This window comes from Meriones unguiculatus, chromosome 1, assembly GCF_030254825.1.
Source record: "Meriones unguiculatus strain TT.TT164.6M chromosome 1, Bangor_MerUng_6.1, whole genome shotgun sequence".
NCBI lineage: Eukaryota > Metazoa > Chordata > Mammalia > Rodentia > Muridae > Meriones > Meriones unguiculatus.
The window spans coordinates 80,358,561-80,371,010 of record NC_083349.1 but is presented as its reverse complement, the minus strand read 5'-3'; the positions used below and the strand labels follow the sequence as shown (position 1 = coordinate 80,371,010).

Sequence of the window (12,450 nt, the reverse complement as noted above, 5' to 3'; positions counted from 1 at the left end):
CTCATCACCTTGGTGACTGAAGATTCTTGTGTCACCATTCTTTGGGAGAGCCATTTTGTCAGGTCCCAGCTGGAAAAGAAGCACACCAGGGATTGCAGGAAGAAAAGCCTCTGCCTGCAACTCCTTGCTCTCTGTAGAGGCCAGCAGTCATGTGACCTGAAGCTAGCCTTCTGGGCCCTCAGATAAGCTTGCTAGATCTGAGTAGGTGATATGGCTCATGCAGTGCCCCTTTTCTGGCATGGATGGCACTCAAAACAAAAGGTAAGCAGACTGGTAACAGTTTGGTGCCAGAGGAGTTGAGAAAGGGAGTGCATTTATAAAGGTACCATGTTCAGCCTATTAATAGCCCACGTTTGGACTCCACCACTCTTGTCAACATCATCTATCACACCCAAACAATTGAAAAGCCTTTGCCAAGTGGTTAGGAGTTAACAACTCATGGCTGTGCTGAGCTTCTGAAAACAGAATTTCCACTTCTTATGCAGACTGAAATGCCAGTTGTTCCATGCCAACTGGTTATTTTTCCAGACCATTTCCCTTTATTTATGTTTAAGTGGTTGTGTTTTTAAGTGAAAGAAGGACAGAGAACCTGGAGTAGGTAATTGTTATTTCTCTTGATTTGCCCTTGAATGAGCCATTGGAGAGATAGTCCTTTCCCAGACTTGAAATGAGGACACCCAGATGCTGGGGAGCGGTTGGACAGGACCTTGCCCCTTTTGGGGAGCATTCAGGCTAGTTACAGGAAGGATAGGAGCAGGGAGAAATGCCACCCCCAACCCTTGAGAGACTGAAATTCTTGTCCCTTTTTGTTTTGAATGTGAGCTTGCATGGGAGGGAGCCCTTCTCTGGTCCTTAGTTTCCTTATCTGTAAAATAGGAAAGTTGAATGAGATGGTCTGAGGCCAGCGGCTGGTGGCAGGGGTGTGCACTGCACTGCTTTAGACACACAGGGCTCATGAGATTGCTGGCTGGCTGGGGACACTCATGTGCCACAGCAGAGGAAGGAGAAATGGAAGCAGGAGCAGACTGTCTGTCGGAGAAAGAGAAGAACAAGGTGATAGGCCTGGAGGTGTTTTTTTTTTTTTTTTTTTCAGACAGGGATCCAGGCTTCTGGAGATAGATGAATTTAAGGACAGCTGGACAGACCACCAGATGAGCCTGGGAGCTCAAGCCTGGATTCTAAGGTTGCTCTGACACAAGCTGATTTCTGCTAGGGATAAACCAGTTTTCCTATCCTTGGTACCCTTATGTAGAATTTCCAAGGATACCTCCAGATCTGGCATGAATGTGTCCTTAGAAGGGAAACTGTCATAGACACTTATGAGGTTATGATTGAAGGGGCACTCACAGAACATTGGTTTAGTTCAACACCTAAAAAAACTGAAACTAGATTTCTGAGAAAGTCAGGGCCTTTTCAAGGTGTCTCTCAAAGGCTGCCTGGAGGGGAAGTGAGTTCTCAGCCTCAGAAATGGTCACAGCCTGGACGACCAAATCTCACACAGGGAACAGGAGGTAAATGGCTATGTGGTTTTTAAGTTGCCACTGATGCCAAGATTTAGGGACTCTATTATCTATGGGTATGATCATGTGTCTGGTGGTATCTCAGTGACTGTGCTGATTTCTGCCTCCCGGGGTTCTTTCTTGTACCTCAGAATAGAAGCTCTCGCCTCTATCCAGTATATCATAATCGGAGAACTTTTAAAAAAGTTGGCAGAGATTCTGAGTCAATTGTTCTCGTTGGGGCCAAGGTAACTCCATCCTAGGACCTGAGTGATTGCACCCGGTAGAGTGTCATTCCATGTCCATACTTACTGTGGAGATGAAGAGACACGCTCCCCTGCCTTCAGTCCACTTCTGTAGGGCACAGATAGGTTTGTGGTTATACCCTTCTTTAGCATTCTGGAGCACATTTGTTGTGCTTGTTTTATGTCTGGAAAAGGCCTTGGCGGCTCTCTTCGGCCTTGCTACCGAGCTTCTGGAAGGTCCCGTCCTCTTGTGTCTACCTTCCACATAGCACAGGGCCTGGCACACAGCAAGCGTGCAAGTCACATTTGGACTAATTGTCAGTGTTGTCAGTGTAGCAGGAAATGTACAGCAAACACCACACAGCAGAGACTTCCTGGTGTGCCAGCTCCTCTCTGCCCAGACCTTGTAAAGGAAATCATCTCCTTGATCAGAACTGTGTTTGTGGTGAAAGGGGCAACTTGTGGAACTTCATATTTGGAGAGCTTGGTCTCCAAAGTGACCTTTTCTTGCTGTCCTTGGGGCACTACACAGTGGGAGAGTCAGGTGCAGGGAGGATCGCTGCCTCTTAATTGGTGTTCTGGTCATCATGCTGGCTTCACCAGACAATTCCAGGCCACCCTCTGTTCAGACCTAAATGTCCTTGCTATTTTCACTGCATGATGTCCCTCAGACATCAGGTCCCATGTTTTTCTGGAAGTGACAAAGTAGAAGGTCACAGAGAAATGCCCTAGGCCAAACTGACTTTATGTGTTTTAGTTCAAGATGCTGGCTTCCTCCACTCCCTGGCATTTCCTGTCTTCCCTCCCCATGCCTGCCTGGGCCTGGGCTAGACTTGCCAGGACAACCCAGACTCCCAGCCCTGACCTCAGGCTGTCATTGTTGCCATGCCACTATGTCACCGAGATTTAATGGCACAGCTGGAGCCTGACCGGGAGGTTTTCTGCAGACCATATGCTATGAGAGCACAAATCTTGGAGTCAGCCTTGTCCAGGTTTAAATCTTGCTTCTACTTCTTCGTTGCCTTGGGACTGTGGGTAAGTGACAAGTGCTTTTTCAGCCTCAGAACTCTCTCTGTAGTGTGGGGCCACACAGTCAGCAAGCGTGGGACCCAGGGTGGGCCAGTGAACACATATTAATGTTCCTTTGATCATCCCTCCCTACTTTGCTTCATGAATTTGAGAGTCCAGGATGGAAGGATCTACCTGTTGGAAACATCTCTAAATTTTGCTCCTTCAAACAGTCAGCATTCAGCTATATTTATTGACCCACTAAGTACTGGACAGTATTTCTGATATGATGACATAGAACAAACTTATTAATTAAAAGATGCCACCCATTGTGGCTGACTTTCTGGCTAGGACGAGCCACGGTAAGGGTCGGACATTGTTAAGTGTTAGACCCTAGTTCAGGCTAGCCTGCAAATCCTCAGAAGTTGTAGCCAGAAACCCAGGGGGGAGAGATGCTCTCTAAAGTCTCTGCCTGTGGATGAAACTGCAGGCCGCAGCTCACACTCATGATGCAGGGGCAGTTCAGATGCCTCTCAGTGCCACCTCCTCAGATCATGGTCAATCTCTGATACTAAAGCCCAGAGGAACTAGGTCTTCTCTCTGTTGGAGCTTCCTGTCCATTTTGACTGTCTCTGCCCTATTTGCCCTCCAGGCCCCCTGGCCACTGTCTTTCTGTCCGTTTTGACATTTGGCTGTGGGCGGGACTAGGGCTGAGGGAAGCTGTACAGAGGATGTAGTATGGCTGTAAATGCTCGGCTTGTGAGCAGGATTCAGACGCAGTACACTAAGGGACTCTCCAGTGTTTTGCAAGGGCTTAGCCTGGAGCACAGGCAGAGCAAATGCTCAGTAGTCTGTCTGGTTGAGTGAAGGAGCATGTAGCCTAGTGACTGTCCAAGTGTCTCTGAAGTGCTGAGGACACAAGGCACTGAGGTGGAGTGTGTAACGGAGACCAGCTCAGCTTCTCTGCTCTGGGTGGCAAAAGAAAGGGTGTTTGACTTCAAAAAATGTGGAAAAAATAACTTTTTTCTTTTTTCTTTTTTTTTTTTCATTTATATCTCATGTGTGTAAAGTGAGAGCAAAGCAGAAACTGGAGACCTTGAGAGGTTAAGGCCCAAAGAGGAGCTGGAAACCCAGGGTTATAATGGATATATCTCCAAGACATGACTTGAACTCTAGCCTTTTGTTGTCCAGTTCTATGTTATAGAGAGAAACAGTGGAATCCTTTTTATTAGTCTCCACACTAACAGTTGAAACCATCCTTGCTCCATTGAGAAGACAGAGTGGCTGGGCTCTACAGCTGGCAATTTCGTACCTGCACTTTTATTCCTTACAAATGAAATGTTTGGAATGTTCCTATGAGCCATATGTGTCATGGCCAATGCATGCCTGATACTATAGGCCATCAAGTACTCATAGCTAAACATCAGGGTTTGTTTGAATTCCAGAATCTTCTTTTCCTGGAGGTCTAAAGTCTAAAGAGTAAAGCAGCTTGCACAAGGCTAGGCATTTAATTAGAGGTAGCAGTGACCACTGGCCACACTGTAGGGAAGCCTGACTTTCCGAGCCCTCCTCCTGATGAAGTCCCTGGGGTCTTGATACTCTCTCTCAGATCTGTGAAATGCACATTGCCCATCCCTACCCACTGTGATGGCAGCACCAGAATCTCCTGCTCTCAGGACACAGGCTAGAGTGGGCCTTTAATACTTACAATGGGGCGCGACATCATGCTAAGGATGCTGGTAGGGCCAGCATGACCTCAGGTGACCTCATAACCTTGATGAGCTCAGGCTATACCTGGGAGGAAGATCAGCTAAGGTCTGATCAGGCAACATGGTGAAAGTTCAGAAGTCAAAGTCAGGGGAAAGGTTCAGGATGGAAGCCAGGGCAAAGGGTCAGGATGGAAGCCAAGGCTAGGCACAGAATGAACAGCCCAGGTAGAGAAGAGAAGCCAGGCCTCCCTGGAGATTAGCAGCCAGGCATGCTGACTTCCCTGCCAGGGCTGGGGGTGGGGAAACAGGGAAGGAAGGCCTGGCTTAATCTGCATAGCATTAATTAGCAAGAGTGTCTAATTAGGACAGCCATTACAGAGCTACAGTACGAAGCCAGTGCTGAATATCAATCAGTCTTGGAGCCTCTCCATGAAATTGAAGCAAAGGGTTGACCTTATTAAACAAGAAAGATTCTAACTCAATTATTTCCCAAGTCGAATGCACAAAACAAGGTGATGTCAGGAAGGCACATCAGACCTTAATTCGGGAAGTACAGGTTCTGGATGTTATCACCTCTTTCCCATGGGGCCTTCTAACCAGTGACAGAAGTCATGAATGTGAGTGCTTCGTGCTTACATTCACACCCTTGGAGCTTCTTACCTTAGCTGGGAAGGAGCCTGTGCATCCTGTCGCTGAACACTGTGGTTCAGCACCCCCACATGACTCTGCATTATTTTTTGCCCCCTTCCCCATGTTCCAAACAATAAAACATGTTAAAAACTTCAAAGTCTCTGGGAAAATCTACTGTAATCATTATGACTCTGGAAGCTACAAGGCAAGCCAGGAGAGCAATTTCTACTGCTGGCTCAGAGGCCTGGGAACCACTCCATCACCCCGTGCCTCAGCCCCAGGAAGGACCGGGACACAGCAGCTCTGAGAAGCTTCTCTTTCAATCTAGAGTCCAATGGGGCCCATTCTCAGGGCTACTGGCTCAGAGCAACATGACTCCCTCAAACCTGACTTTGCCATTTGTTGGCTTTGCCCTTTGACAAGCTAGGCTTCTTGGAGCCTCAGTTTCCTTGTTTGTGACAGTCGGTGATGCCTCTCTTGCATGGTAGGTCCCTGGAGTAGCAATAGCGCTTTATTCTAGGCTATTATCAATGGGAAATCACAGACCTGTGAAGGGCTGGCTTGTGTCCGGGAGCAGAACAGGGACCACATGGCAGGAAGATCTCCAGGAATGTGTCTTGATCTCCTGCCCAGCCAGAAGTCTCTTGTGCAGCCCAAGGCTCCACTGAGGTAACAAGACACACTGTCTCACACAGTACCTAGGACACTGAAGGGCAGGATAAGTATGGGACACAGAAAAATATGGCAGATAGCTAAACCTCTGAGTTAGTCACATGACCTTGGGAAAGTCACTTCAGCAACTCTCCAATTCCTAGTGTTTATCAGTAAAGCAGAGACATTAGGTTTTATCAGAGGTGAGATGTGTGGTGGGCCTGTTCTTGAGGTAAGCATGTGATCAGTGGTCAATGAAGATTAGCCATAAATAAAGTATTTATGAAACACCTCTTACATTCAGAGCGCCAAATAGGTGAAGGGATCATATAGAATAAGTGTTTTCATGTGGGTTTAAATAGATTGGGGATCAGTAAAACAATGAGGCTGTCTGAAGAGGGTGTGAGTCCCTAAGCCCAGCCCAGGTGACTTAGAGGCCTCCTGGCCTACGTGTATAATTTTCTGCTCAAGCTGAGAATAGTAGCTTTTCCAGCATGATACCAGGAAACAGGCATGAAGTGAAATGGGGTTTCAAAACTGAGAGAAAGCTTAGGTCATTCATGAGCATCGCAGGGGTGGACCGGAGGCTTACCATGCTCCTTTGGCCATCTGTGGCAGAATGCACATTACGATAAAGATGCCTCTTTCCTACTGCACAAAAGCCTCTTCCTGGCAGTCCAAGTTCAGATTTTGAAAAATAAACTTTTCGGTTACAAAGTGCTATATTCTCATTATTCATAGTTTGGGAGAGAAGAAAAATGATAAGAAAGCACCCTATAATACAAAAGACTGACATTTTCACAATCTTTTTCTACATGGAAAAAAATTTTTTTAAATCATCAAAAATGTGCTTCATATATAGTTTGAGGCTCAAAGCCTTCCAGTTAACATTCTGTCACAAGCTTCCTCCATGTTTTCAGACACTATTTCATGGCTCTACTAATCTCAGATAATCTGAGCCATGTGTTATGCTTGAACCTGTAGGACTAGATTAATTTTAAGATGACCCCTATCCCACCCCCATAGAGTGCTGGAGAGTGACCTAGCCGCTAAGAGTACATACTGCTTTTGTAGAGGATCAGAGCTTGGCTCCCAGCAGCCACATTTTGGGAGGTTCACAGCTGCCAGTACCCAACTGAGGATCTGACTCCCCCTTCTGGATTCTGTGGGTGCTGCATTCATATGTACCTTCTTACATTCACATTTGAAACTAAAAGTAAAATCTTTATATATAAAAACGCCTCTTCTTCAATGGGATGTGCCCCAGGTATTCTGCATGCTGGGGTATTTCTTTGTTTTTAGAAAGTTCTCAGACTTAGGGGAGAAGGGTTAGCTAGTTGGTCATAGGATTCCTCACAGCCAGTGAGTCAATTTTAAGGCCCCAGATGGAGTGTGTTGGGGCCTAGTGGACATGGCAGGTGCCGCACCATGTAGTATTTGGTGACTAATCAGTCTGCCCTGTGTCATTGTTGCCACCTGAAGAGTCACATCAGGTGGAAAAGGAGATAATTCAACATTTTAGCAAATAGAAAATGTTCCAGATCTGATTGACTTGTTGACACATTTCCCAGGTGTTAAAAAATGAGTTAATGGTTTACTTTTTTATTGATATGTGATGAGATCTCAAGGATACCCATAAACTTTCCAGTTAGTCCAGGGCACAGCTCTGTCTCCCTGTAGGCTGCTACTGGACCAGGGGCTGCACCAGTCAAATCCACTGAACAGGTGGAAGCTGCCATTTAATGAACTTTGGAAAGAAACGAAATCGAAGAGGCTTAAAGTAGAGGAGACAGCATCTGGTCCCTGTCCTTTTACCTCTTCCTCTAAAAGTGACGGAAACAGACTTAGATTCTAACTTTAGCTAATTTTTGCCAAGAAAGTGAGTTAGAGGTGGAAGTGTGCCACTGACCGCAAGTCTTCCTGGGGCAGGCGTGACGCTCTCCACATGCTTCTGGACACTGTGATGAGGACCTTATGGTCAATTCTGGCTAGAAAGCACTATGAACTGTCCTGGCTCATTCCGGTAGGGAAATTCATCTTGTCCCATAACAACCCGAGTGTCCCTAAGCTTCCTTTTTTTTTTTTTTTTTTCCAGCCCCAGCTGGAAAAATAGATACAGAAGCAGCTAGGTCTGGGGTCCGTATCAAGTAAACTTTCAAAGGTTGGAACCTTCTGAAGGGTCAGAACTGTGCTCTGTTTTTCTTGGTGCTTACATTGCATCAGCAAAGCATCAGGACTCCCTAAGACAACCCTATACGTACAAGCTTAAGGAAGTACTCCAAGTACTCTTCATTCTGAAGAGTGTGGATGATGCTAAACAGGCCCAGCTCTGGGGATGGAATCCAGGGCCTGTGTGACCTCCACCATTAAGCCACACCCCTAACCTTTCACCACTTTGGGATAGTACAGAATGGAGACATTTCACCACAGCTAAGCCATATAGCATAATTAAATGAGAGTTTGTGCAAGAAGACAAGCTGAAGACTTCCAGTGGGTGGGGCCCTCTCTGTGTATCTCCTAGCATGGACCACACAGTGGAGTGTCTAGCAGGTCCTCAGCAAACAAGAAATGGTTGAAATTGTTGTGAAAAAGTAAATGAATGAGAACTTGGGATGCTGAGGCAGGAAGATAGTGAGTTTATGTAACCAGACCTTATCTCAGAAAACAACAAAACAGGGTCTCAGGAAGATGTCGTCACAGGTAAAAGCAGTGGCTATGCAAGCCTGATGACCTGTGTTTGATTCCTGGGCCTCACATGAAGGTGGAAGGGGAGAATGGATTTCCAAAAGTTGTCTTCTGGCTTCCACACAAGTGTTATAGTACATGCTCATGGCTGCTTATCACATGTGCACCTCAACAGATAATACAGAAGCAGAAACAAACAAAAGACAAAAGTATGAAGGAATGAACAAAGGAGTTATTTCTCCAGTTCTCCCTCAGAGCTAGTTTGTGCCTGTGATAAAATTGGCTTCAGTAATCATATCAGAGAAGAGAGTGATGGAACTGACAGACACAGCAGAGAGAAGCTCCCGTCCTAGCTCAGACCACAAGGGCTGAGTGAGAGCATGGGCATCTGCCAGTCCTGGACTCGAAAATCAAGCTTTCCTCTAATCTACAGTAGCCATATTGGACCATAGAGCCTTGCTCCATCGGTCCCAAACGCCTTTCACCTTGCCAGTGGTGTCTCCCTGCTTCAGCTCTGCTGTAGTATCATCTGGCAATTAACTATATCTTGTGTTGAAATGTCTTCCATTGTTATCTTAAAACTTTTAGCTGAGACATAATATTTGTACACCCTTATGGGAATTTTGTTAGAGGCTCTGAAACATGTTTTAGTGTGTAATGATCAGAGCAGGCTGATAACACTCCCATCTCTTTTGTAGGAAGAAGCACTCTTGTCCTTTTCTAGTTATTTTGCAGTGCACCATCGGTGGTTATAACCATAGTTACTCTCTATAAAAAGCTAGAGTTAGTCTTTCTTACCTAATTGTTTTTTGTTCTCTTGTTTTGAGCTGCCATTTAGGTCTGTGTAAGGGAATTTTTCACAAGTGTTCCCATTTCCTGGAAGAGAGTTGATCCCAAGTAATGAGCAGTGTGCTGGCCCGGGATGTCTGAGGCTCTGACTAAATTCTGGCATAAGACACTCACCCTTCTGGGAATGCTATACAGTTGGGGCATACAGAAATGGTGCGTTTTTGATTACCCTTGAGAATAGCACTGTTTCTTTTGGTCTCCTTCAGCTCTCAGACCATGTAGAGAGCCCGCACAGTGGTGATGCCAGCCCTGTCAGCCACCTTTGCTCAAGGCTGGTCCTGTGTTCCCTTAGGACTGGAGGTAGCTCTCCTTCAGACTCATACCACTCAGGAGTATGGCAAGTCCCAACTAGATGCTCTGACTGAAAGGAGCAAAAAGTACTGGCATCCAACACTTGCTGGGCCAGGTACCTTGATGGACATGCAGCTCTAAGTAGCTGGGGCAGGTTGTGGACCCAGCAGCTAGCCAAAGAACTTATACACAAACTGTAGGCTCTCTAACCTAGCGGGGCTGAAGCTGCGGGGGCATCCCCTGCTTTGGCCAGAGACCACCTTCCCGTGCCTAGGACCCCTTCTACTCCTTGCTGGTCCCTCAGCCACCCAGTGGCTCTTCTGCTATCCTTGTCTTCTCTTCCTTGGCTTGATCCAGGACAAGCAGCTACCAGGACATTCTGATTCATTCCTGATGGAGCTCTTCATAGACAGGGTTTAGAGGGATCTCAGAATCTTCTGGTTTGTTTAAAAGAAGATAGAAACACAAGTTTCTATGGACACCCAAACCATATTACAGTGGCACATGTGCACACACACAACACACACAGACACACACAGACACACACACACACACACACGAATTGCGTTCACATGACTTATGAGCATGGAGGCAAATAGTCAATACATTGGTAACTAGAATCTCACCAGGTATCACAGACATAAAACATTGTGTACTGGTGGCGTCATTCTGGGAAAGTAAGGATGTTTTCTCCTAGAAAGCAAAGGTTCAGAAGGCGCATCCCAGGCTAACGTTATGCTACACCCTGCTCCTAAGGATGGTCCATCCTCTGCCCTACTGTTTCCTGTTACACCTTTCCATGAGGTGCATCTTGCCTGGATCCCCTAACTCTCTTTCCCTCTCTCCTCCAGGATTCCATGTTTTCGTTGGCCCTGAAATGCCTTATCAGCTTATCCACCATCATCCTGCTTGGTTTGATCATCGCTTATCACACAAGGGAAGTCCAGGTATGTCTCCCCTCCACACACACACACTCAAGTGGTAGCCTATCCTTCTGTCTGGGTTGAATCCACCTGCCCTCAACCCAACTTGAGTGATTTCACAAGATGGTGTCTGAAGTCTTCCCTTTCTCTTTGGATCCTCACGGAGGGTGTCTTTGACCTTAGAACAATTGAGACATTATTTTCTCTCAGGTGGCCTCATGAGTGGGGGTCATATGGTTTCATGTGCTCTTCCGTACATATACACACACACACTGCCTCAAACACCATCAGGGAACCTGCATTTCTGAATGTAGGGACTCTACCTCTGAAGATGCCAGGCTGGGAAGTGCCATTTTCTAGAAAGAGTGGATGTGTGGTGTGGTTGAAGGGGCCTCTGTTTCTGGCTGTAAAGGGGTGACTCAGTACTCTGGGAAATGTTTCCTGAACATCTGGGTATTCTTCCAGGTTGGCTGATATAGAGAGAATGATAAACTTGCACCATGAGAGAAATGCAGGAGCACACCCTGATATCCTCTCCTGGCAGTGAGTCATTGATCCCCCTCCTCCTGCACCCCGGCCTACAGGCTGATCTGCTCACTGCTGACCCAGGTCATCCAAGATATCCAGATGTTTCTGATCATGAGCGTGTGAATCTGGACACTCTCCGGTTCTCTGGTCAGGGGAACACAAACAGAATCACATCTGGGCAGCAGGAAGAGATTGACAAAGACCAGAACTCAAGCCTCAGAAAGACTAGGGCCAAGTCTTGGCCATGACCTCTTCTTGCTGCATGTTTTTGGTTGGTCCCATGACCTTTCTGAGTCTCAGCCTCCTCACCTGGAACAAGGAGGCTTTATTCCAACTTTGCTGAACTACCATGAGGGTGGAACAGGAAAGTGGGGTCTATGTGTACATGCTAGCCAATAATGCTAGTAAACTGTGTCATTGTCCTGATACAGATGTATTGTGGGAAGCCTTCTGGTCCCTGAATGAGGACCAGCCTCTGGCCAAGTGCTGGAGTTGCTGTGGCTGTAAGGGATATAGTGGTTTTAACTCTAGGCCTCTGGCCAGTATGCCAGTCCTCAGGGTGCCAGAGGCTGGACTCTCTACCTTTTACAGTCTTGTGTACTTAGATTGGGCTATGCTTTGAGGGCTGAGTACAGAAGTCACTAGGCAACTTTCTTCACAGAGTTCAAGCTAGACAAAACTTCTGGACTCAAACATAGCCCATTGTTCAGCAGATCTCAGAAAGCAGCTAGTAGCATAAGTGAAGATGATGACCAAAGGCCATGTCAGGACAGGGTCTCTGGAGTCAGCCTCAGCCCAGGTCCATCCTACCTGAAGCCAGCTTGGGGGCTCCTAGCACATGGTGGTCCTCCCAGGCACCTTTCTTTTCTATTTCTGTATCAGGCTCTGTGAGGGAAGAACAAAATTGCTGATTCTCTTAGGGTCAGTCCCCTTTCCTGCTTTGGGTCTGCAGATCTGACATAGTTCAACTGCAAAGTTGATCCTGGTGTGGGGGCCAGCCATGCTGCCAGCAGACCATGTAGCCCACCCCCTGCTTAGGACCACTCTCTGTTCCAGTCCTAACCATGCTTTCTGGGTTTCTTATGTTGGCCCAACAGTTTTAGAGAAAAAAAGTGAAATAGGTGACTTTGATTTTTAAAAAAAAATTATTATTATTATTAATTAATTTGCTGTTCTGGGATGGAACTCAGGCTCTGTGTGTGACAGGCCAGTGCTCTGCCTCTGAGCTACACTCAGCCCCAGGTAGTGGCTTTGACTGCTAGCTCAAATACTTGAGCTTGGATGATCTTGGGATAATAACAGATTCTCCATTTCCCACACAAAGAATGGAAGTCTTACCACCTACTTTGCTGATTTTTTTCCTTCCTTCCTTCCTTCCTTCCTTCCTTCCTTCCTTCCTTCCTTCCTTCCTTCCTTTCTTTCTTTCTTTCTT

At 46.6% G+C, this 12,450-nt stretch overlaps 1 protein-coding gene across 3 annotated transcripts in view; it reads left to right on the top strand.

Moving 5' to 3' along the window:
• Kcnn3 (potassium calcium-activated channel subfamily N member 3) overlaps positions 1 to 12,450 on the top strand; it is a 147,069-nt gene that overhangs the window by 30,769 nt on the left and 103,850 nt on the right. For 2 of the 3 annotated variants that reach the window (XM_060392214.1, XM_021658705.2), the window contains exon 2: positions 10,419 to 10,514. In XM_060392214.1, the coding sequence (XP_060248197.1) occupies positions 10,419 to 10,514 (96 nt within the window). Of the gene's footprint in view, positions 1 to 7,488; positions 7,766 to 10,418; positions 10,515 to 12,450 lie in introns of those variants that run through there. The other variant, XM_060392225.1, reaches the window with a different exon arrangement.